The sequence below is a fragment of the Lagopus muta genome, chromosome 1, assembly GCF_023343835.1.
Source record: "Lagopus muta isolate bLagMut1 chromosome 1, bLagMut1 primary, whole genome shotgun sequence".
NCBI lineage: Eukaryota > Metazoa > Chordata > Aves > Galliformes > Phasianidae > Lagopus > Lagopus muta.
Window position 1 is genome coordinate 21,872,331 of NC_064433.1, and position 26,653 is coordinate 21,898,983.

At 37.4% G+C, this 26,653-nt stretch overlaps 1 protein-coding gene across 4 annotated transcripts; it reads left to right on the forward strand.

Annotated features, from left to right (window-relative positions):
- The first annotated feature begins 596 nt into the window (after positions 1–596).
- IQUB (IQ motif and ubiquitin domain containing) lies at positions 597–26,154 on the forward strand. Of its 4 annotated transcripts, none has more exons than XM_048938180.1 (12): positions 597–1,851; positions 2,290–2,763; positions 3,912–4,064; positions 4,211–4,389; positions 4,645–4,800; positions 6,923–7,133; positions 10,430–10,605; positions 13,746–13,916; positions 15,396–15,572; positions 16,229–16,477; positions 19,147–19,329; positions 21,394–26,144. In XM_048938180.1, the coding sequence occupies exons 2-12, from the start codon at positions 2,343–2,345 to the stop codon at positions 21,517–21,519; spliced, it is 2,202 nt and encodes a 733-aa protein (XP_048794137.1). In that variant the 5' UTR covers positions 597–1,851; positions 2,290–2,342; the 3' UTR covers positions 21,520–26,144. The 4 variants fall into 4 exon arrangements, with proteins under 4 accessions (XP_048794137.1, XP_048794056.1, XP_048793897.1 ...); XM_048938099.1 differs by having other exon boundaries at positions 598–1,851; positions 4,214–4,389; positions 19,144–19,329; XM_048937940.1 differs by having other exon boundaries at positions 600–1,851; positions 19,144–19,329.
- Positions 26,155–26,653: the final 499 nt, after the last annotated feature.

Sequence of the window (26,653 nt, forward strand, 5' to 3'; positions counted from 1 at the left end):
GTGGCCTCACCAGAGCTGAGTACAGGGGGACAATCACTGCCCTGTTCCTGCTGGCAACTGTTCCTGATGCAAGCCAGGATGCCATTGGCCTTGGCCACCCGGGCACACTGCTGGCTCATGTTCTGCCGAGCATCAGTCAATATCCCCAGGTCCATTTCCTCTATGCAGTCTTCCAGCTGCTCTGCCCCAAGCCTGTAGCGTTGCCTGGGGTTGTTGTGGCCAAAGTGCAGGACCCGGCATTTGGCCTTGTTGAAACTCATCCCATTGTCTTCAGCCCAGCTCTCCAGCCTGTCCAGATCCCTCTGTAGGGCCTCGCTACCCCCAGGCAGATCCACACTTCCAGCCAATTTGGTGTCATCTGCGAATTTACTGAGGGTGCACTCGATGCCCTCATCCAGGTCATCAATAAAGATACTGAGAAGGACAGGCCCCAGCACCGACCCCTGGGGAACGTCACTCGCGACCAGTCGCCAGCTGGATTTGGCTCCATTCACCATCACTCTCTGGGCCTGGCCTTCCAGCTAGTTCCTTATCCAGTCAAGAGTGCAACTGTCCAAGCCATGGGCTGCCAGCTTCTGCAGGAGAATGCTGTGGGAGACAGTGTCAAAGGCTTTGCTGAAGTCTAGGTAGACCACATCAACAGCCTTTCCCTTGTCTACCAGACGGGTCAGTAGATCATAGGAGATCAGGTTGGTTAAGCAGGACCTGCCCTTTGTGAACCCATGCTGGCTAGGCCTGATCCCTGGTTGTCCCGCGCGTGCCGTGTGATCTCCCTCTGCTCCATAACATTCCCTGGCACTGAGGTCAGGTTCCACTCTCCAGAAGTTCACCTCTTCTCCCTTTCTCAAAGGCAGAAATAAGTTCTTGCAACAGACTAACTTACTGCCTTGACAGGTATTTTTACTGCTATGTTTCCTATTTATAGCCACAGTGCTTTGGCTGCTCTATAAATGGTTCTTTCAAATCTCTCAAAATAGGATCATTTTTTTTATCTATCAAAACACTGAATTAGCTTTCGCTCATACTTCAATTTAGGAATCCATTATCCTAAGTATTAGAAAGATTCTACTGTGAAGCCAAAGTCTAGAAATCACGAAGGATTTTTCAGATTTTTATCAAATTTTCAGCATGCATTAAAAGTTCTTTTTATGCTTTATTGCTGGCTAAATTTTGCTCTTAGAAAGCAAGAATTAACTCCATTTATGCTACCCAAGATTATTAGTAAGTTATGGGTTATTGAGAACAAAGGGAGGGAAGAGAGCAGACTGAAGCGCTGAGAGAGATCAGTGTGTGGGCAGTGTTCTCACTAGTTTAATTCTTTGCCAAGAGGAAGAACAAAGTAATTGTGGGGGGAGGAGAAAGCATTTTCCAAACTGAAGCTGAGCTGGAATGCCGAAGGCAGTTATGATGGCGATAAAGCAGAGCTCTTTCCACGGAACAAGTCACTTCCCGGCTGTTTCTGCTCTGAGCTCAGGCTCAGCTCAGGATTTAGAGAGAAAGCAGCAGGCCTGCGTACACGAGCCTAGCGGAGCCTCGCACCGAGCGCGGGACGGCGCGCACTGAGGAGGCGAGCGCTCAGCGCCGCCACAGCCCCGCACCCACAGCCGCCCGCCGAGCAGCCGCGCAGATGGCGCCGCCGTCTCCCGCCTGGCTTCACCGCGCACGCTCAAGTGCTCCTCCAGCCCCGCCCTGCGTTGCCATGGTTACCGCAACGCGCTGCCCGTGCTTGCAGCGCCACCATGGAAAGCCGCCCGGGACGGGAGGTCCTGCGAGAGCCCTGCAGGGATGGCACCGGAGCGGGGAGCGCCCCGCGGCGCTGAGCGGCACCCAGCACCTGGCGCGACGGCCGATGTGAGGGCGCTGGCGCGGGCCGTGCTGGGAAAGCCGCGCGGATGCACCTCCAGGGGAGCGCGGGGCTGTGGGCGGGGCCGACGTCCCACCGGCGCTACGCCGGGCCGGGCGGGGTTCTGCTCCTCCGCGGATTCCCGAATCTCCCCTATCTGTATCTATCAGAGTATGTGAAATATTCCTACCTGTGTATTCCTTATCATGTATATTCATGCATATATATATATATACATATATATATATATATATATAAGCTCTGCTGGCTGCCTGCTGGCACATTATGGCTTTCACAGAACAGTAAGATGTTTTGTGTTTTGCTCTGAGTAAAAACTAAGACCTGAAGCTATTCTAAATAGGCTGCTTGGAAAAGAATTCGGGAGAAGCTTTGCAGGATATTGCCACTCCTGTGATGATAATAACAAACCTGTATGTTTTTAATAGGTACTGCAAGCATTCCTGTAGAAAGGTTAAAAAGTTGAGCTCGCCCTTCGGAGATGGAAGGTGCCTCCGAGAGCTGCCCCTCAGGTGTTCCAGCAGGAGCACAGGCAGCAGAGCAGCCTCCTGCAGGGCCCAGGCAGGCTGGCAGCACGGAGCCGTCCGGTGAGGCCCTGCTTCACCCTGCTGCCAGCACGATGCAGGCAGAGGAGGGCTGCAAGCTGCTGGCCTCCTGGGAGCAGGCAGGGGCAGCTCTGCGGGAGGCACCTGGAGAAGGACTCTGTCATCAGGAGGTGATGGGAGATGGCAACCAAGGTGTGCTCGAGCCACAGAACCCCTTCAGTGCGTCACCTGAGAATGCATCTCCTGTTGCTGTTACAAAGTCCTCTACATTACCTGAATTAAGAAGTTCAGAAAGGGAAGAAGAAACATCTCAAAATGCGTCGCTGTCAGAGAATGTGACAAGTTCAACAGGGACAGGTAAAGAAGTTGTTAAAATGTTGGACGTTACTGCTCTAAAGGGATTCTTTTGTTCAATCTGATTATGCCTTCTTACACTCTTGTTCTGTTAACATTTGCAGGTTCTTGGTTTTGAGGTGACTTTTAAAATTCTTAAATGAAACACGATTGAAAAGGCGAGGGATATATTGTTTATCTCACATTGTGATAGCAATTTATGGATTAATATGACATTTTATTGAGTGATGCTTGAATCAAGAAATGCATATGGCTTTTGTACAGGTATTTTAAAATAAGCAGCGCATATTCCAAATACAATGTGACCTGGTATCAATTTAGACTAGACCACAGCAATCACCTTACTATTTTACCTCCTAGGTCTCTTGTGACTTACCAGCCACCCTCCATGCCTTTCTCCTGCAGTCCCTGAAACAGTCCAGCATTTCCTGCACTTTGTTCTTCTCTCTTCTGGGTGTCCTGTCTTGCTTCCCCTTTTCAGTTCAGTGCCCCACTTCCTTGGGCCTTCAGAGCTGAAGGCAACAAATCCCGTTCCACATGTGAGCACAGTGGCTGACCCTTCAGAATATGGAGTTGCTGACTGCCTTCTCTTGTCTGAATTGTGTTCAGATGCTCTTATTCTCCAGTAGCTGGCTTTCCCTTCCTGGGAAATGCACTGTACCAAAGCCAGATGGTATGTTGTATCTCTAAATCAAACCAAATTAATTTCTGGAGCACGAAGCTATGTAAATCTGGTTCAGAATGTAGTCTTTGAATAAACACCACAAAGTCAAATTCTGTGTGAAAAAAACATACCAATTCCACCATTGTATGCTTGGTTCTAAGTTGGAACAGGCTTTGGTAAGATTTTCAATAAAAGTTCACTGCGTATGTGGGTAACTTTGATTTAAAGTTCTCTATTTGCAAATAAAGATATCGACTTACTGTATCTTTTCTGATTGGAGTATGAATGAATTTTTATGTAATAACAGTAGCATGTTAGGTCTCAAAGTGTGCAATAAATTTTTGTTGAAGAAAACTTTTTCAGCTCAAAAATCTGTATTTGTTCTCTCTTGCAGTGTTTCAGTAAAATCATCTGGGGATTAACTTGAAAAGCTTTTTGTTTGTTGTTGCTTGAGAACAATATCATAAATTGTCCTTTTACCTTTTAGGAAGCATAATTCAAACTGTTGTGTGGAGTAGGGCTGAATTTCATGAAACTACCCAGTCTGAGAAGTTGTGTCTTGACCTGGAACTTTTACCTAGTAAAGCAGCTCAACAGGATTACCATATGCCAGATGTCATCACTGTCAGAGTACAGATGGGTAAATGGCACCTTTAAATACGTTTCTGTAGCTGTGTTTGTATACCTATGGATATCTACATAAAGATAGATAAATAAACAAACCTTCTGTAATCTCAATCTGTTACTGAAAGAAACAATATTTCTATCCTGTAACTTTCATTTTAGCAGATTCTGAGTCATTCCACGATGTAGCTGTGAAAATTGAAAGACCTACTTTTCGTAAACCATTTCTGGGTGGATTTAAGAACAGACTAACAGGAGTGGAATTCCATAATGCAGGGTCACAAACGGTACCCAAAAAAAGACCTGAAAAAGGAACTACATTATTTTGTAGAGAAACACAGGTAAGGGTCCAACAGTGTCTTTTTAAGATATATTTTATTTTGCCAAACAACAGAATGTTGACACAATTATTTCAAACAGAAATGAGGAAGTAAATAAATCAACAGTAAGTATGCAATTGAATATATTTAATGAATTTATATAATGTGTCTTGAGATTTGGGTTTATAAATAGCTAATTTTTTGTTCTTTATTTCTTGAAATGAGAAAACAATCTATGTATTTTCTGATAATTTGACTTGTTTTTTTTTTTCCTAGACAGTTTTTGAAAGAAATAGATATCAACAAACAACAAATCCAACATCTACACAGATGACTAAAAGTGGTCTGTATGTGTCTAACACAAGTGACAAACTAATAACCCCTGGAAAGTACCTAACAGCACAGGAATACCATAAGCGTCGACTTGAAGCAGTAAGTTCTCATATGTTTGCAACTGTATCTGCAAAGAAAAGTAGCAAAAAGGTTATCTGAATATGTAATGAGTCTTCAGAGTGCTCCAAGAGGGATTTTAGCAGTGAACTTCAGAATATTCACGTTTCCTTATCTTTCTGATATGTGTGCGTGTGCACATTTACAGTATTGGTGTTTTTAGCAACATTTGAGACATTTCAGTTTCTTAAATATTAATCATTGTGAATTTGCTATTTTCTGTCTTAAGTTAAACTTTCATACATACTGTTAGTTATTACAATAGGTCTGTCCCATTCCCATTCTCTTGATCTCTTTTAGAAGGACCCGAACTCCCTGCCTAATGCCATGTATGACATAATAGCTAGAATATTGGATTAGGATTTATGTGACTTACATTCAACTTCTGGAGTTTATGGCTTTTTTTCCCCCTGTATTTATTTATTTAAGAGCAGACTATATATATATATGCTATGGCCTTGAGGGTTCTTTTGGTTCGGAGTCTTTTGGTGCACTGAGATGCTCAGCGTAGCCGATTCTGACAACAGATGCTGTATAGTCATTGTACAGAGAATGTCTCTTTATGCATTCTGAACTTCTCTTTGTAAACCACCTGTTCAGTCATTGCACACAATCTTATTACTCCCTGTCATCATGTTAGCTTGGACGCTGCTTTGTGAATGCTCTAATTCCTAATTTAATTGCTTAAAATAAGCAGTCTGAGTCTTACTAAGTGGATGACAAGTTGGTTTCCCCAAGTGTCTAAGTGGGATCATTGTATTAATGTGGTTGACAAGATGCTTTTTAAATCTTGTTAAAATTTTCTGTAAGAATTTCTTATTTGGTTAGCATCAGCTGACAGCAATAAGCATCTTGTTGGAATGGAACCCCAGTATCTAACTGTTTCCCCAGGACTACGAGAAAGTTTTACTGTGATCATTAGTGCTACTCACTGAAACCTGTAATGTATCTGTAGGTAACCTATAATGCTGCTCTGAATGTTACCACAGAATGATTTTCTTTATTTTTCACCTCAAAAGCAAACACTTTGCAAATGTATTCCAAAATACTTTCTCCCTTCACAGTGGCTTCTCATAACCAAAACTGGCCTTCAGGTTTTAATACCTTGGATATTGGTTAGTTTTCTGTATGTATTTTTTCACAATACAAGAAAAACACAGGAGTATTTTTTATTGTTGATATATAACATTCTAAAATTATTTTTTAGAGTGCATCTGTGTCAAGGAATAGAGCACAGTGGAGACATCAGCTGGTGCTGATTCAATTTGGTGGATTTGCACAGCACAGTGTAGTTCTGTTCTGAAATATTAACTGGAGATGTATCCAAGGAAATGTTAGATTAAGATACCTCTGGAGCGGTTTAGCTGTATCAACATGGTTTTGTGTTTGATGGCCTTCTACACTGAATGATGCTTAAACTCAGAATGGCATTAAATTAACCTGGCTCAAGTGTTTTTGGTGCAGGTGCTAACTCAGCTGGCAGAAGTTCAGGCCTGTGCATTGTCCTCCCTACTGTGATATGTCTAGGCTAGCTCTATAGTCTTTAATAGCAACATTTTTGATGGTGGTTATATATATATATTTAAGTTTTGTCATAACAGCAGTGTTAATTTCATTTTTATTCTTTGTTTACACATAAAATGTAGTTAATTTAATTTTGTGGCTGTGCTTTATTTTTTTTGTTGTTGTTATTTTTGATAAGAGAATTAAATTTGCAAATATGAATCTAATTTCCTAATTTTGACAAAGCATAAATTGGTACTAAAATGAAGACCTCTGCCTACACAGCTGAAGGGAAAAAATTAAAGCAATACATGGCAGAAGGCAATTTTTAAGGGGAGATTGAAAAAGAAAAATGACCTCCTCCAACTGATTACACTCTTGCAGTTAACTAAAAAAGTAAGCAGGCTAGTATTTAGACTAATAGTACATAACTGTTTTTAAAGCATTTAAATTAGCCTAAGTACAAGACAAATCTTAGAAAATGTAGTTAAAATGCAATTAATGTAGTTAAAATGTAGTTAAAAAAAAAACACAGTTAAGAACAAAATGCTGTGCTGTTTGATTTTCAATTGATGGTTCTGTGATATTTTATCATATGTAGGTAATAGTATTACAGAAATACTTTCGTCGTTGGCATGCTAGAAATATAGTACAAAACCTGAAGGAAAAAAAGAGATTAAGGCTGGCATGGGAAGCACAAGAAGTGTTACAAAGGGAAAAAGAGAAAGAAGACAAACTGAGAATGGAGCAGGAGAGAAAACTGAACCCTAAAACCAAAGAAGACTTCGACCTGCTTTACCACGCTTTAGAATGTAAGTTTTTCTTAAGGGAGCACTCCTAAGTCAGCAAAAAAGAGAGTAGTTTAGAAGCAAGTTTTTCTGGTTTTGGTTGATTTCTTTTCCTTTCTGATCAAGACGACCTGATACAGGTCAACAAGAAGAACGAGATTCTTCTATTGTTTTCTTCTAATGATCAAAAGACTAAGTTCTGATGCATTTAAGTCACTGAAAATAATGTCATGAAGAAATTGCAATTAACATCCATCATTTGCCATTTAATTTTCATAATGGACTAAATTCTACCAGGAATTTTATGAAAGGTAAATGAGGTTCTTTGTTTCATGCATGTCCTCTTCTGCTGCTGTTTCTTCTCTTTCTAGTGTATTTTATTCGCAGAGCTGCTGTAACTGCAGACAAAAATTTACAAATATTTACAAATATTTTAAAAATCTTTAAAAAATAAAAATGTTAAATCTTAAGAACATTTTTTTAAGTTCCTAAAGGGCATCATGAAATCTTTCTCCTAGCAGAGTGGATGGTGTCTGCAGACAAGCACTTGTAAACTTCCCTGGCAAAATAAGGTGAATGCTGCAAATAATTGGCATGAAGTCTTATACAAGAATGATCTCCTAAGTATAACAAAAAATTAACACATGCCCTTTTGGAAAAATGAAAACAACAGAAAGTAATGTGATGGCCTATATATTTGCATTGTCTCTTTGGACACCTCGTTTTATCTAAGCTTAAGTGGTTGCTTGTGGTTTAACTCTGGCAGTTTTTACATTGCTGTCCCTATAGCAGAACTGACGGAATGGATTCCCTGATTCATTGCAAAGCTACTGAACCTACCTTAAACCATCCTAGCTATTTTTCCTATGGTAAACTGAGCATAAATTTGGCAGTATGTGTTATTCATAGAGTCTAAGCTCATCATTCAAGAAACCCCAAGTTATCCACTTATCTTTTAATTCTGTCATACTTTGTGTGGCATTGAACAAATTGCTTTGTCTAAATGTATAAATGACATAAATATTACTGTTCTTTCTGACAAATGTAAAAATTATTTCCAGTCTTAAGCTTTTAAAGCTTTTAAATTTGGGAAATTATATCTTCCTGGGATTTGTTGTTTTGAATAAGCACACTGTTTGTTGTTGTTGTTGTTGTTTTATATTCTTAGATTTAAAATGTATGGTTACATACATCTCTCTTGCCTAATTTAGTATGGTTGGATTCACAAACAATAAAAAAGTCCAGCTTTGCCTACTGAGGAAATCTGAGAAGCATTGCCATTTCAAGAGCTGTGAAGGAATAAACTAAACACTGATATTTGAAATGTCTTTTAAACATTTTGTTGGAGATAATTGTCTAGTATCAATCATATTCTTTGGTCTTTGTTTACCACTGTTGACTCATTGCTTCTCTGGAGACTTGCAGTCATGCTCTTTATTATAATAGAGCTTAGTGGTTCTAGGAAGTCTTTTTTTTCCTACCTGCATCTGAAACTACTTTTACATTCTTACAGTGTCAACAGTCTACACAAGCTAAATCATTGTGACAGTAATAGAATGAGGTTATTGTCCTCTACAGATCTGTGAAGGTTATTGCTGCTGATCACAACATAGGGATACTATTACAACGTCAGCCAGGAGAAGCAATTCTTTTTGGTACAAAAACTTACCTGTTGGTTGTATGGTGCAAATGAGATGTATCTAAATATTCTGTGTTTCTGCATATAGACACTTTCACTATTTATTTGAAAAGTATGAACTACTTCATTTGCTTTATAAACACTGGAATAAAAAGTGCAAGTCAAATAGGCAAAATAGATATTCTAAGAGGAATGTCTGACCTGATAAAATGTACATGTTGAATTTATAGATGAGTATGGGTAACATTTTGACAGGCCCTTCATTTTTGCAGGTACAAAGTTGCTTAGTGTATTTATTAACTCCACCTTTGAAGTTGCTGCCCCCTTCAGGCATACAAAGCCTCATGTGAATTAATTCTGTGAGGAGCTTTTATTTGCTGAAATGGCTTTATTTAAAAATATATCTTTGGATACTCAGAACTTGTCAGACAGCTGTCACATTAATACCAAAGCTTGGAAAGCCTTAAGGAAATGAATAAAATATTTTAAAGTATAAAACATAAAGCATTGTAGATAAGGAAGCCACAGGCTGAAAATAAACTTTCTTCCCTTCCCTCCTCCTGCCTTTAATCTTACCTGATACAGGATGTTATAGCCCTTTTTTTCAGTAGCTGTTCATCACATACTGGATTGTTTTCTTCACACTGTTTTTCTTTTGCATAACTATTCTGAAACAATAACTTATTGATACTATTCAGGAATGTGGAAGTTTTGGATCTCACAGAACTCCCTGCAAAAATCTTTGGATGTATTTTAAATGGAGCATACCCTTCAAAATAGGCAGGAATTGTTATGATGGATGCAAAGGAAAGCAGTATTATGTAAATGGTGATTTTACTGAGAGATTTCTGTAAGGGCGTACAAGCTGGATGTCAGCAATTATAGTCAAGAAATGGGTACTGCAAAATAAGCCATGAGAGATGTGTCTGCATGTTAGTCATTCCATTTGGCTTCTACTTCAAAGTGCAGCAGGTACCTGTGGTTTGGTGATTTGCCCCTGAGTCAGAAGGCCAGATGTTTTTATAGCATCCACTGATTTACTTGCTGCTGTCATCAGCATGTTTGTATATCACTTCCCTCCATTGGAAGGGTTCTGCTGCAGAAGGGAGAGTAACATAATGATCATCTAATTATGTATGTGCATCCATCAGCCTTCGGTGGCAAAAGATGATACCACTCAATATTCACTGTTAAGCCCTGAAGTGCTAAACTTGATTGTCAGTCAGTCTTGTTTGATCTCTACTCATTTCTGCAGGGAGAAGCTGTAGCACCGAATACTAGTGGGACCACAGTAAGATTCTGTTCTTAATCTGTTGAGAAGATCACGGTGATCGATGTTTGGTTAAAAAGTTCCTAGTGTTCATCTTGTTTGGAGTAGTTTTTAGATGCAAAATCCTAAAGAAATCACTGTACCACACATTTGCACAGAAGCTAAATTCTCACTGATTTTCCTGGCAGTGTGGTATTGATTTATACTTGCACTCTCAGAACATCTTTATCCTCAGCATTATTTTCTGTGCTGTTTTTATGTCTATTTTGCATAATAATCAATTTGCTAATACAAAAGCTTATTATTATTATTATTATTACTATAGAAAATATGCTATTTCTTGAATATGAAAGTAGAAATCTCACTGGAAAGCATCTTCTAAAAAACTACCCAGAATATTTGTATCTGTAGCATGGAGGCAGGAGGAGATGGAACGGATTAACAGAACTCTTACTGGAGCTGAAAGAAAGGCAGCACTTTGTGGACTTCTAGAACAAGAGACACAGCTGATTGCTTCCATTGGGAGACACAAGCTAAATGCAGATGAGGACAATCAACAGAAAGCAGTGCTGCACTTTCTGGATAAGGTCAGTGAAATAATTTTAGACTGAATATAAAGAAAGTTCCAGCATACAAGAACAGAGAAGGTATCTGCAAACCATTTGCTAGAAGTAACTTTTGCAGCTCTGTGACTGATTATCAAAAGACAAACAGTGCAACATTAAAATTGTGAGATTTACCATAGACACAACCAGTTGTGTATTTAATCTAAACTATTAGCACTGAGTGGATGAATTTTTTATCCTTTAACTGTCCCGCATCAAGGATGGAATTCTGACAGCATTGTTAAGATCATTCTGACAGAATTCAGAAAGGCTGATTTGAGGTTATGAAACACAAGAACATTGCAAATCATTCTGTATTTTGCATTCTGTGAATTAGAATGCTAGAATAATTCATGCATGAAACTGTGATCTGTCTTAATCAGTTTTTGAATCTTTAGAAATCTGCCTATAAGCTCTTTCAAAAACATTCTGTTTCTCTAAATGAAACTAATGACTAGGTGACCTTCCCTCTGCTATCTTCATTCATTGCTTTTTAGAATGAAATGTTTGCTATTGCAGTTAAATGCAAAATTTAAGCATATATTTAGTATTTATAAAATTATAAAAGATTATATGGAGATAAAAAAAGATTATAAAATCTTAAATCCCACAGAATTAATCATGTGATTATTTTTTCTTTTTTCTTCCCTCAAAAAAGTTATCCTTCAGAAATTAGATTTATTGTTCATTTCTCCATTTAGGATAGGCCTTTGTTCCTAAGTCATCATTTCTGTTGGACTTGAAAGGAGGTATTTATTCATTGTTCATGTATTGGATGAGAAAGCCAGGAGAGCTTTAATTGAATCTTATTGATCTCGGTGATTAATTGACTGCTCTTAGATGAGCAACAAATTTTACATGAGAATTTATTTTTGTATAATCTTGAGGATAAAACTTACTAAAAAAAAATAAATTCAATTCATTCAGTTCATTCCAACAACAGTTTAGAGTGACATTAGATTCAATGGCTCTTTAATATAAAATATGAGAAGTTTTTTTTTTAAGTTAGAACAATATCTCAGCAATCCATCCCTTAAGAAGAAAGGTTTTTGGTGTCTACTTTCATAGTTGTGAAATAACTATGAAAAAATATACTGCAGCAGCAAGAGTTTTAGAATATCTAAGTTCATTGTTTTTTTCAACATTGACTACTTAGTTTTCAAAAAAGTGACTCTTTGGTACAAAGGAAATTTCCTTGTTTTTATTATTGATGAATGGGAACAGGTTCACAAAAACTGATTTGGTAAAATATATGATCTTTCTTCACTATGCATATAAATTACTTATCTGAAGTATTGGTGGAACTGTTACGAGGTTTATTGCTGTGATGTGGTTGAATTCTCTATTACTGCTTTCAGGAGTGAAAAATGCTAGGAAACTAAATATTTAGAAATGATACCAAAATTATAAATCATTTTGTTGTTAAATACTTGCTTCTACTATTTGACATTCTTCTGTCATCTCAGAAAAAGAAGCCTGGAACAGTTTAAAGTAAATATACTTCTTAACTTGGAATTCATCTGAAACACCGCAATATTGTTTGTAATGATGAGACTCCTGTTTTGTTTTCAATAGAAAGCTGTTTAATTTCTTTGTTTAAAATTTATACAATATTCAGTTTTGATAAAGTAATGAGGAAAAAATGACAGAATTTACAGATATCATATCTTGAGTTGAATAATTTAAATGTGGTCATAATATAATGGCCTGTGTTACAGATTGTATTCAGTGTAGAACAGTGAGGCTGCTAGCTTATATGTGGCTTGTGCAAACTGATGAGAAAACCCAGCTTTAATAGCTATTTCCTAGGCAAAGTTGTGCTCATTGACTCATTGTGCTCATATTGTAAGCAAATGACCCTTCTGTCTTAGAAAGAGTGGTTTCATTAGGAGGACCAAATGAAGGTAATGAATTCAAGTACTCCTTGGAAAACAGGGACAACATAATCAAATGTTATTCAGTATTGGACTCCCTTTTCAGTTGCTTTGTTTTCCTTTTGCTTACGTATTTTTATAATTTGGTAATTTATTTTAAAAAGAGAAAAACCCTATGTAGACTGTTCATACATGTTCTATCTAATATCCTTGCTGTTTTTATGACATCACCACAGAAGGCCTGTATATTTGATCAGAATGATGATCACAGAGATACTGGGGCGTTCTCCACAGAACTACTCAAGTATCTGAAGGCTCCATGTTGTGTTTCTGCATCTGACTTCCACTAAAATCACAAAGTGAAGTTTACAGATGTTTGTGAATACTCAAGTTTCAAATACAGTGAAAGTGAATAATTAACGCAGAGAATGAAGTTCAAAGTAACTGTCCCACTATATGATTGAGGACAGGGAATGGAATTGGGCAGTGATGGGGAGAGGGTTTTGAATGCTGTGTTTCTGTTGGATTTAGATATCTACCTCGCTGGGTAAGTAGCCCTCAGAGCCAGTCCTGTAGAAAGAGGACGATGTTTGGACTTTTCAAACTGAGTAGTGCAACCAATACCGTGTAAGTTCTCACTGTCTTTAGCAGATAAACACGTGCAAAGAGAATTGAAGTAGTAAGCATGTCTTACGTAGTTAAGTTAGCGAGCAGGGAGCTAGCCCAAGTATCCAAAAAGCTGTGAAGTCATCTTGTAATTTAGTTTACCAAAGTCTGTGCCTTCTACAGTTGTCTGTGCAGCTAGCATAAATAGAGCAGTTCCCTGGAAATGTTTTGTACTGCAGCTGACTTTGAGGGCTTAAATTTGCAATCTTTACACAGTCAACAGTCCCATTGATCTTACTGATACTTCAGAGGGATTTATGACTGCAAGATGAAATACTGAGCAAATGTATTCTAACACCACCATCGGTAAATTTGTTCTAAAGGAGTAGAGCGTATCCTTGTAGGAGAGTATTATGTACTATTAATTTACTCTGAGATTTCATGACCTGCAATTTTAAACAAAGTGTGCAATTGAATGCTTGCTCTGGTGGAAAAGGTACTGTAAAGTATTGGCAATAGAATTAGATTTTGGTGTTAGTTAAGCTTTAAAGTCATGTCCCAATTTGCTCTGGTGAAACTTTATGTAACAATACACTTGTTCAGCTGGTTATAGTAGCTCAGTCGTACAAATTGTTTCTGAAGTGTGCACAACCTAAGAGATGGAAAGCATGTGATGGAAAAATCACTGAAATGGATACACAATACACACTCCGTGCCAGAGAACTACTTGAAATCTACCGCAGTGTTAGCATGAATGACATCCCGAAAGACGAGAGAAGAGATGTGCTGCTAACACTCAGAGGTACAGTGAAGGTATGTTTTTATTTTTCTATTTATGTTTGGATTTAAGCTGCACTTTCAAAAGACGTGATCATTTATGACTCTATGATTTAATTGTGTTGATACACAAACAATGCTTCTTCTGGCAAATAAGTGCCAGGGAAATCAGTTGGCAGCAAGAGAAAGCCTAGTCTACCAACTGGCGTGACAGAAAGATTTGTATTCCACATGTACTTAAATTCCATGTTGCACTTTGTGACGTACACATTTTTCTTCAAGATGCATTAGGATTTTAACCCCATGGCTTTAGTCTTTGTGTGTGTGTATTAATACATAATACAAATTTAGTACAAAGTTCAGCTTAATATTTGTAACAAACTGATGCAAATCTTGACAGAAATGTAAATGGCTATTACTGTACTTCTGTTTTTCTCAATTGCTTGACATATCTGCTTAGAACCTTGTCATCTTGGGGGGTTGGTCTCGATGCTCTCTAGAGGACCCTTCCAACCCCTACAATTCTGTGATTCTGTGATCTCTGTGGGTTTGTTGCCACTTTCTATGGCTGGCAAATACTGATATTCTTTTCTCTTCCGCTTCACATCCCCGCTAGATGCTGCCACTATTCCCAGTGGAATAAAAACTTGTCTGCCTTTCTTTTAATCTCTTTCTTTCTCTCCTTTTTTTCATATTAATGTACAAAAAGAATACCAAGGTAAGTTTTCAAGCACAGTGACGTAGAATAGAATGCTGTTTCCTGGTTCTTACTGAATGAAACTAATGTCTTGCTCTTGGTTTTGATAATAGCAGAATTTGATTAAAAGTCAATATGATGTTGGGAGCATTGCTAATTTATGAACTTCTGTTCGTCTTAATACAATTCAATACTGTGTAGTAAACAAATTCTAGAATTTCTGCAGATTAGCACTCATGTTTCAGTTGAAGAAACATTAACCTAAGTCATTTGATTTCTATCTCTGGAGTATCTCTAAGTGTTTGGAGCACCGAAGGCACTAACTTCAAGCATGGTTGTAAGTCCCTTAGGCCTTTTGTATCATTTTTTTTTTTCCTTCCTTTCCCCCTTTCCTTTCTACCAGTGTATATACATTTCCTATCGCAGAACCAAAGGAAGCTTCTTATTGAGATGCTTCTTCAAGCTTTTAGAGGAACAGAACAGAACAGTTTTCAGCCTCGTTTTAGAGGCATTATTTAGTGCCTCCAGATTTACAGTTCTTCCTAGCTTCAGTATATATGCAGGCTCATTGAAGCAAAATCTGTATGTATTCCTGGTTTTTTGGTTTGTTTGTTTTTTATTTTTTTAACTTCTTACATTAGTTTGCTTGGAGGTTATTTTCCTATTTCCACTAAGGGTTCTTTTATTGTGAACAGAGCTGTGACTGATGAATTACACAGAAGCTATAATTTGCTTTCATACCATTGTTAAGAGTTATGTTGTTTGTTTCTTTGTAACAATAAAGTTTTCTTTTCCTTTTTAATTCTGTTTTCCTTCAGGAACACAAATGTAAATTAACACAGGAAATAGTGGAATTAATTGACAGGGAAGTTGATCTTATGTCAAGAGAAGTAAAAGAATGCAACTTAGAAGGACTGAGGAAAAGAATTTGTACACTATTTCTTCAGTATATTAAAATTCCGAAGTTTAACCCTGAAGTTGCAAGGATACTTAAGGTAGTATTCCTAGACTGCAATCTGACTTAATGGCTATGAAACTAAAGATAGAGAAGGGGAATTGAAAATCATGAATGTTCTTTTACTTCCTATAACCTTTTGCTGTAGAATTGCTGTGAGTATTCCTCAAGAAGTCAAAATATATACAAGTATCACATGAATAAACTTATGCAGTCATTTAGGAGGCATAGGCATGTTTTTAACAATTTGTCAGGTAGCAGGGAGTAGAGAGCGAGCCAAGAGCTCCAGGTATGAACTGAAAAATCTGAGCATTTTAAGTGGCCTTACATATCTTCAAAATGTTAACAATAAATTTTAATAGCAAGTGGGGAACCAGTCAGTAGAGAGATTTGAAAGTTTTTTTTTCTTCCACTGTAAGAAAGACAGTCCCCCTGTGTCCAGAAAGGAAGAATATTTACTTCCTGAAAAGCAGAAACAGAGAGGAAGTAAAAATAGTGGTAGACACCTGTTTTAAGTCTTCTGTTAAAAAAATAAAATAAAAATCCTTTTAAATATTTTGAAATAAATCATTGGCTTTTAAATATTATTTCCTTAAACATACGTAAAATCTATTCCTTACAGAATTTGGGTGGCTCACAAGTAACAGTGAGATATGTTGTGAGAAAATAACTTCTTTCTTTAATTTCATCTTTTAGGTTCCACCAGATCCCTTAAAGCTTTATAAAAACGTTCACTTGTGTTGCAGTTGTCAAAATTACTTACCAGCTACTGAGTTTCCTATTCCTGCTAATTCCCACACCGTTGGCAGATGTCACTTCTGTTGCAAGCTTGATAATGAGGCTCGGCAACGAGAATCATTTCTGAAGTACAGACTGATTCTAGAAAGTCTCAGAAAGTCTGAAGCTGATTATAAGGACGATGCTAGAATTGTTTTCTTAGTTCAGGTAATGTCTACAAGAGCATTGCTAATAATGGAAACTGGCGGCTTGGATTATAATTTTTGTTCTGTGGATGTAACTGTCAGGAAGAGAAATAGGCTAAAAGCTATGAAAACTTCTTTCTGTGATGTTCAGTAGTATTAAGAGAAAGCACTTCAGCTCCTTAAGTATACCTGTCCTTTCGAAAGTGGTTGCAAATAATACATTAAAAGAAACGGGATGTCCAGCTAACAGAATCAGATGATCCAAATTCTCTGGTACTGCCCTGGCCATCCTGTTGCTTAAAGATATTGGCATAATCTCAATAATGACTGTCGCTGAGACTCTGTCACTTTTAACCAAATTAATTTCAAGTTCTTCTGTTTCAAGCTACAAATATCTAAACAGCCAAGATTTGTATATTCAGCTACTAATTTCCTTATTTTTTTCTCTAACATTTATTTAAATTGTTTCATTTTTTTCTGAGCTATTTGCTTTTTTATTCATCTCCCAACAACTGTCTGTCCTCTACCCCTATTCAGAAAACAGCTGTGGTTCATCCAGAAATGACTGTCACAACCAGAAGTCTTGCAGCAGCTATGAATTTATTCATTGCCCAGCTCAGTGCCAAAATAGGCTCTGATTGTATTGTTCGTGGATAGATGTAAGATTTTTGTGACAAAAGATTTTTCTTGCATGCTGATTCTAACCATGCTTGGGCTGAACGCCATGAGTGCTACTAAGGCAAAAAAGCAGCTGGTGTGTGTTATGGAAGCTCCACTAAATTCAGTTTACTGTAGCTAAAGACCTGCTTTTTGCTATCAAAATGAACTAGTTCAGCAACGTGTCAAGTCCTGAGGCTGATGGGAGTGTTCCTTTGAACTAATGAATATGATGAACTCGTTTATCCATTCTTTGCCTTCACTCATTTCCCAGTCTCCGTTGCTAAGTATTCTATGATGCTTACTCTCAACTTGTCTGATGGTAATGGTTGAACGACTTTTCTGTTTCTTTGTGAGAGTAGAACAAGTTACCAGAGGGGAGGGACAGAGTGTCATGTGATATGAATTGTGAATTTTCACAGCAAAATGCATATCTACCTTAACAAAGTGCAGAAGTTGTCTCTTAAATCAGACTTTACTCCATAACCAGAAAAGTTTTCACACAGAACAGGCTTTCGTCTAATTTACAGGCAGGAAAGGAAAATGACAAATTAGGTTGTGGGTCTGTTTTAGATGTTACTTCATATACTTTAATGTAAGTTTTAGCCAATTATTTGAGATTCACAGCTTAGGATCATGCCAGTGTACTTTCAAATGTCTGGCTTCTTAAAAGAAGACGCAGTTATTCAAAATGTTATTCAAAATGTGGTGAAAAGGAGGAAATACTAAAAATATACACCAATTAATGAAAGCTAATAAAGGAGGACCAGATTTAAGACCAGATGTAGCAGCAGTCTTATGTTCTTGGAACCAGTAAGCATATAGTTGTTATAATGGATGTTCTAAGCCCATCTTTTATCATACATTTTTTTCCTGGCAACAATTTAGGTGGGTTCCTGGATTTTGGAAGCAAGGTAGTTGAGAATACATGAGACTTCATTTCACTAAAGCATTGTGTTGGTATACTTCCATCCATATTTTGCCAGGGTTCTAATAAGTAAGATGGAAACACTAATTTAAGTAAGTAATGATTTCTCCTTAGAGGAATGAGCCTTTTTAAATGGCTTGCTGGAGGAAAACCTATTTAAATTCTGCTGAATACAGGCTCCTGTAGAGAACGATCTTCTAATAACATTTCCATGACTGAGACAGAGAAGAATCAACGTAGGGTGACTGAAAAACTCACCAAGTTCAGTGGCAACTGCTCGCCTAATTTTTTTTGTTATGTATGTTTGTTTTTTTTTAATCAAGAATTTGTAGTTATTTCAGATGGCTAATAAAAATTAGACAAATTAAGATCAATGTAAATTAACTTGAAAAGTATACCTAAAGATCTTTCTGTACCAGAGAACTTTTACACGCAGCCCTTCCATTATTTTTTGTTAATGTTGTAGCTTAACTACCTGATCTTTGGTGACCACATCTGGTAAAATGAATAACAGTTTCATGAACACACTTAGTGTGCCAATAAGAGACTGAGAGCAAAAAAGCTGAGTGGGCCACGATTTAAGGCCTGTAACAGGGAGAACTTTTCATTGTTGTAATTTTCCACATTTTTCAGGCCAGATTATTCTGATTATATGTAAACTTTAAGTAATTTAGTAGTATAATAACTTATTTATTCAATAACAGTAATTCTGAACTCTTGAATGGGGGATAAAAGGGATGGATTATTATCATCAACCAAAGAAGTCTGAACAGGTTAAAGCATGCCACAAGAGAAAGAAAATGAGATCTAAGAAGCTTTATAAGAGCATTTAAGCAATTAGGATGTGAAAGGAAGATAAGAAATTTCCACTGGCAGAAATAATCCAAGTAAGAATGCAGCATTTTAGCTATGACGTAAGAAAAATTTAGTTAATAGTTCCATGCCCTGCTTAAGGAAGATGCAAGTCTAGATATTCTTCAACCAAGCGATTGTGTGACATGCATAGAAGTATTTTACTCCAAAGTCTGGACTCTTAAATGGTTACCATTTTTGCTGTAGAATGAAATATGCTTCACCTTTCTTGCTCTTGTTTTCCATTTCAGCAGCAGCATCTGCAGTACATGATTGAGAACATATGGGGCTGTCAGTCAGCTCTTAGTTCTTGCAATGACCTCTATGATTTGGTTATGGTCAGATGGGATAAGCAGCAAGAGTGGTCTCCATGGAACACTATTCTCCTCACTAAAGATGAAGCTGATGCACATCTTAAGCTGCATAACCTTCAAGAGGTAATATCTGATGGCTTATATTTTTCCAGTAACTCTACTGTTCTAGTAGTATCCTGTGAGTAATGATGTTTGGCCAAAGACTTCGCACTCATTCATGTTTAAATTGTCCCAATGTAACTATTGATCTAGCATGGACTTCAGATGGTACTCGTTTTGGAAATGTTGAGCTTATCTGAGAGCTAAATTGACAAAGCAAATAAATGACTCTCTGAAAGAAGGTTTTGTTTTGGGAACGAAATACAGTAGGGAACTCAAAATATAAAGGGAATTTAACAATCCATATTTGTTCAGTGCATGCCCAGCTTTTGTTTTCAAGCAGACACATTCTTACATGAGTATTACCTTTAAAAGTTAGAATCGGTTTAATGATGGAAATTCCTATATTAAGTCCTCTGTCTCACTTCCAGTCAACAGTGCTCTCCAGGCGGTCTGAATCTAATAATACACCTTTGCATCCATAAATCTATCTTCCCGGCATGATGGCAGGCAAATGTTCTGTTTATGCATTTTCCTGGTTTAACTTCTTAAGGCTGGATTGTCATTGTCAGACTTTTTAATTTGATTAAGTCCAAAGCTTAGATTTGACATTTTAATATGAATGATAAATACTAGTAAAAAAATATTTCATTACTTTTACACAATAGAAATAGAAATATTTTCTGATTTGGACTTATATGTTCTCTGTAACTGAATTTATTCCAAACAATGAAACTTAAACTATATGAGATAGCGTACAGAGTGAATTTTTTCTGCATTTTTACATTTTTCCATGTACAATGAAAGTAAACAAACTTCATCTGTGACAACAAGTAACAGTCTTGTATTTCATGTGTTATTAAATGTGTTTTAAGCTGGTATTCACTCTATAATTATCATAGAATCTCCGAGGTTGGAAACGACCCACAGGATCATCCAGTCCAACCATCCACCTATCACCAACAGCTCTCACTAAACCATGTCCCTCAACACAACATCCAAACGTTCCTTAACACCTCCAGGGTTGGTGACTCCACCACCTCCCTGGGCAGCCCATTCCAGTGCCTGACCACTCTTTCAGAGAAGCAGTATTTCCTAACGCCCAGCCTGAATCTCCCCTGGCACAGCTTGAAGCCAATTACAGACTCTTGAAAAGAACCATTAATTTTCCTATTCCAAATGCTTTCATTCTAAGTTGGAAATGAAAATTTTTGAACTGTTCATTCTTCTGTATGACTGATAATGAGCAGCAGGATAACAGGGAAAGGCCTCCACATCTGCTTTAGTGGAGGTGGGAGATAGGCCAGAAGAGCAGCAGATAAGGTATATAATCTATTTTAAAGCTGCATGTTATTTTCAGTTATCTCTTGATGCAGAAATGGAAGTGGGCCAGCGAGGAGTTGCTCTGCTTCAGCGGTAATGGCCAAAGCTTTGTTTCAAAAAATGTTTGTGAAATAAGAGAAAATGAGGCAAAGCTAAAATGCCGTAAGTTGAATCATTGTTTGTCATTCTTTGAAACAAAGAAAGTGGCCTCTTAAGCACTTTATTTAGTAATGATTCTACTTCATAACTATGGCTAAAGAGATAGCAAAAAAAAAAATTTTTTCAACTAAATATTCTGGCTTTATACATCATCCTCTGTGCTAGTACTGATCATGATACATCAGGAAAATACGCTGACTCAAACACAGTGAAGTGCTTGCTGCCATGGTTATTTGTAAGTAACCATTCTGATTCTTACCAAGGAAATTTCACATATTAATTACATTGCAAGTGCTGATGTTTAACCATTTCCATTTTTGAAATTTCTTACTTGAAAAGAAATAAATGGAACTTACCTCGGGTGGATAAAAAACTGTTTTTAACAGATGATTACATTTTCACCAGGAGTGGTTAGTGATTTTCACCATAAGGTAGCAGTATAGAACTGTAGAATGTTTTATTTCATTCTGTATTAGATACGAATACATTATATGGTTCACTTCAGTAAAGAGTTGCTATTTCTATTGACTAAAATATAAAGCAAACAAGTATATTGCTGAATATTTTAACTGTATTTAATAGGATTTGGATTTTCTTTCCTTTCAGGCTTATGAAGCATCATTTATTCATGGAATAAAGCATAAGCATATCCGGGCAAAAAAGTACTTTGCTCAGATCCCAGTGATGACATCACTTTTCCACAGGAGTGACAAGCAGGCTAATGCAAGCTAATTTTTAATAGTTATCCTTATTCCTACTCATATGAAAACGTAACTCTTCAGATAACAGGTGTCAAAGAAGTTCACTGAATTATTTACTAATACAATTCCTCTGCTTTTAAAGAAATATGTTGTTTTCCCAACATCTAAACTGCATTTCATAGATCAAAATAAAATTCTGAGTATAAAATAATTTGATCCTTACCAATCCATGTAACTGCATTTCATGCTTTGTAGCCTCATTATTTAAATGGTAGATAATTGATGGTGAGATGTTTACATTCATGAGCCACGACTGTTTGGTTATGTATGCCTGTGTTACTTGGAATATTTTGTTTGCAAACTAATATTTTTGATGAGGTAATTAAGCTAAATCTTTGTTGTCTTTTACTTATAAAAGTAACAATAAATATATGAAATTTATTTCTCTGATTTTAAAACGTTTGGCAGAAAACCCAGCAAAAAAACACCAAATCATAACCTATCAAAAACCAAAATTGATATTCTCTTCCAAAAGAAGCAGTTATGCCTTGGAAACATTGGTGTAAAAAAGTCAGCCATCTTTTTGTGGCTCATCCTGTTGGTCATAATGGAACTGCCAGAACGCAGTTATCGGATCCAAGATCTTGAAGTTATTGTGAATCAGGCTTAACATTTGAAAATACACAGTGCAGACTGTTCAGAACTTGTTTATCTTTTGAGAGGCTTGTGTTATTTAAAGTAAAAGTTAATTGCCTCCCTAAACTTACACAGTTACATTTATGTTTGATTACAGTTAGAGAGGAAAATATTTTATGGTGTACATTCATAGAACCATAGAATGGTTTGAGTTGGAAGGGGCCTTTGAGATCATCTAGTTTCAACCCCCTGCTATAGGCAGGGACACCTCTCTAGGACCCCTTTGGCCAAGCCTTGAATGCTTCTAGGGAGGGAACATCCACAACCTCACTGCTCAGCCTGTTCCAGTGTCTCACAACCCTCACAGTAAAGAATTTCCTCCTGGTATCTGGTCTAAATCTACCCTATTCCACTTTAAAGCCATTTCCCCTCATGCTGTCACTACGTGCCCTTATAAAAATATGTGGAACTGTTGGACCTTTTCTGTTTCAGCCTTCCAGTACTTAAAGTGAGCTTATAAACAGAAAGACAATTGACTTTTTACACAGGCAGATAGTGATAAGGAAAGGGGGAGCATTTTTTAAACTAAAAGAGGAGAGATTTAGATTCTGTATTAAGAGGAAATTTTTACTCAGAGATGGTGAGGTGCTGGCACAGGCTGCCCAGAGAAGCCGTGGATGCCCCATCCCTGCAGGTGCTCAAGACCAGGCTAGCTGGGAACCTGGGCAGCCTGATCTGGTGGGTGACAACTCTGCCCATGGCGTGGGAGATGGAAGCAGATGGTCTTTAAAGTGCTTTCCAACCCAAGACATTCTATGATTGTGTGAATTGCTTAGGGCTTTATCCATTTGTACCTTCAAAATGTTCACGGATGGAGAATGAACAACTTCTAGTGGCAATCTGATCTGGTGCCTGACTGTCCTCAGCTTAAAAAAGAAATCTACACTCCTATCCAGTTGAAAGCTGCTTTCTTTCAGTGAAGTCTGCTGTCTCTTTTACTGTGCACACCTGCCTTAATTTTCATAATCTCTTTGTAAATTTCAGAAAGCTTCTATCAGGATTTTCCTAAACCTGTTGTCTAGGCTGAATAAGTACAGCCTCTCCTTCTACATCAAGTGCTTCTGCCTCCTTTGCTTCTCAGTGGAATGCTGTTGAACTTGCTCCATTTATTGTAGTCCTCTTGATTTGAGGGACATGAAATTAGATGCAGAGTTAAGAATTCATTCTTGAAGATCTCTAGATTCTGCATTCAGTTAAGCATTAGCAACCAAGCCTGTTTTAGCCTGCCAAAGAATTGCTCACAAACAGGTTTTTTTGTTTGGTTATGCAAAAGTCCAGTTGACTTTTCTGGGACATGGCTGTCTTGTGATTTTGAACCATTCAGAGGAAGAAAAAAACTGTCACAGAATCATAGAATGATTCTCATAGTTCTCACAGAACTACCTGCATACAGAACATACAGTGAAAACTCATGTCTTCCTTCAAGCTAGTGTCCAAAAATGGCTTTTGAAAGCATAGAAGTTGAGTGTTTTGAAGAATGTGGTATATTGAAAAGAACATTTAAAATTAAAAACGTATTAAAATAGCAATTTATTGGTTATCTTGTTGAAACTCTTTGTTTGATAAAAGCCAAATGCTGTCACCTCAATTCTAAAATAGAATGACTTTTAAAATCTAATGATTGAAATTATCATACAGAATTTCATGTTACGTGTGTTGCTCTGAGAGTAATTACAAAAAGCACAGTAACACTACATGATAGAACAAATTCTCAGCTATAACATACTGTTTTTCAACATAGTCACTACTATTAGGTATGCATTTTCACCACAACAAGAGCCTGCATGCCATGCTTGTAAAAAAATCTGCTGACATTGCTGCTGAAATGCACCACCCACTGCCTCACTCTTGGTCTCCATCAATGTTCAGCAAATGTTGAAGATTGTCAGTGGATGCCATTTTTTTCCACATGGAGGAATTCAAAGGAGTGAAACACCTTTGTTTTATATACCATTTATCACACTGCTCCTTTGCTGCCATCCATTGTATGGTAACAAAATATAACAGCATATTGGTGGGAAGGTTCAGTCTCTACTGCCGTACCACCAACATGATGGTGGTACCACCGCCTCTGATGTTGTTGGCCAAGATAATAAAACAGGAGGCACTACTTTTGGAACAACCCTAATAGTCTTCTCTGACTGCTACTTTTGTCATCTGACATGTGGTTTTTATATTACTGAATTTCAAAAAAAAGATTTTTAGCATGACTTGTTCATAGCATTTATGATTGTATTACGCTTTGAAAAGGCATTAATTTGAAACTTTTCTATAATAGTTACTGCCTTGGTTCGCTTGTTTATATAAGCTACAAAGGATGCTGGACAGGTATGAAGGATGTAAGTTTTCTCTGCATCAGACAGAGGTAAAGAATGGAGATTCCAACTCAGGAGATCAGGGTCAGATAGAGACATTCTATTTCTAGGAAGTGTTTTCTGGGAAATCTGCCTGGGCTCATTTACCTTCAATTGTCATTGCTTTTCATCAGGAGAAGAAAACTGTTCAGATAAAGGGTCAGATCTGCCAGTTTCTATTAGAACTGAATAAATGCTTTAAAAGCACAGCTGATCATCATTTCTTGAACTTCAGACTTACACAAAAGATGATTTTGGAATCTATTTGTGTAATAGTCCCTGCTTTGGAGCTTAGATTTTTCGTGGATAATGTGAACAAATTATTTTACAATTATTAATTATTAATACAATTATTTTAACATCAGTGCCTCTTCAAAGGATAACAGACTAAGATGAAATTCTGACCTCCTTTTGCTTTGGGAATGTGGCTTATGAAATCTTAAATTCTACCTTAAAGGTTGAGTCCACAAGGACTCCAGAAATGGTGGTGAGAAATACTGGCTTTGCCTCAGTTCTTTCCCACCGTACGAACAAGATTGGCCCATATGGCTTGCATTTCTCATTCTCCACTAGCAAAGACACCTGGACAGTTAACACCTGAAGTTTACTTTGCAGGACTCTGTTGTGAGCAGGGCTTTTCAAAAATGAAGGAAAATTTGCCTTCTCGCTACCCACTAGAAGCATTTCCAGACAAAAAAGTTCCAGCCTTCTCCCACATACAGAAGTGGGTAAGATGTGAGTTTGGCAAAGAACAGGCATTTTTCCTACCCACTCCCAAGAGAAAACACTGCTTTTTTCATGATGTAAATTTCCCTATTTATTTCCCAAAGGAATAGGAACTCAAAGTAATCATTCTTTCCACCTTCTTGACTCCAAAAGGTCTCCCAATTAAGAAAGCATTAATTCCCTTCTTGTATTATAATGTGATTGCAAACACTGATAAAATGGTATTATAGACAAAATATGTGAGAGTAGCAAAGCACTTGCTAGCCAGTATTTGGCATAGTATTGTTTCTTACTGAAAATGTATTTTCTAATGGTAATATATACATATATATATATAATATATATAATATATACATAATCTAAATCTTGATTTATTTAAAGCCTAAATTTGAATAGGCTTACTTTCTGAGCTAGGTGAAAAGATTCAGTACCGTCTTAGCTCCCAAACCTATGGCTACAGAACCGTATTTGTATATGAAATGACTGGCATTTATTTTTATCACTGGTCTGTACACAATTTTTTTAGCTTATCTTGCACTGTAAATCGTCCTTGTTACAAGAGTGATTCTAGTCTGATTTACAGTCCTAACTTTACCGTCATCCCGCAGAGATCTGGCATTCATGATTCTTTATATTCAGCAGTTCTTACATCAGGAATGTTGAATAATGAAGTTGAGAGAATTAGTTTTTTTTTCTAAAGAAAAGCTTTCAGGAACTCTTGGAAGAGGTCCAGAGGAGGGCCACTAAGATGATCAGAGGCTGGAGCACCTATGAAGAAATGCTGAGGGAACTGGCCTTGTTTAGCTTGGAGAAGAGAAGGCTACAGGGTGACCTCATTGTGGCCTTCCAGTACTTGAAGGGAGAGTATAAGCAGGAGGGGAACATCTTTTAACAAGGGTGGATAGTGATAGGACAAGGGGGAATGGTTTTAAACTGAGACAGGGGAGGCTTAGGTTAGATATTAGGAGGAAGTTTTTCACACAGAGGGTGGTAATGCACTGGAACAGGTTGCCCAAGGAGGCTGTGGATGCCCCATCCCTGCAGGCATTCAAGACCAGGCTGGATGTGGCTCTGGGCAGCCTGGTCAGTGACCCTGCACATAGCAGGGGGTTGAAACTAGATGATCACTGAGGTCCTTTTCAACCCAGGCCATTCTATGATTCTATTATAATTAAACCTACTTCATTTTGTTCATCCCATTTCTTTCCATTATTTTTGAGTTCCATATTTCATTGCTGACAGGATGAGAAATATCTGGGATATGAGATATGAATACAGTTGTAAATAAAAGAATACATGAATTCTTAAGAATGGGTATGAGTAGAAGGCAAACACGAGGTATGTCAGTATTGCAGCTTCTTTTAATAAAATTATTTTAATTGAGATAAA

What these genes read in the sequence shown, in the direction of transcription:
- IQUB (XM_048937940.1), top strand. Translation starts at nt 2,343, where the DNA reads ATGGAAGGTGCCTCCGAGAGCTGCCCCTCAGGTGTTCCAGCAGGAGCA. An exon ending in TATTTTGTAGAGAAACACAG is followed by an intron (nt 4,390 to 4,644) that starts GTAAGGGTCCAA and finishes TTTTTTTCCTAG; the next exon opens with ACAGTTTTTGAAAGAAATAG. An exon ending in GCTTTACCACGCTTTAGAAT is followed by an intron (nt 7,134 to 10,429) that starts GTAAGTTTTTCT and finishes TTGTATCTGTAG; the next exon opens with CATGGAGGCAGGAGGAGATG.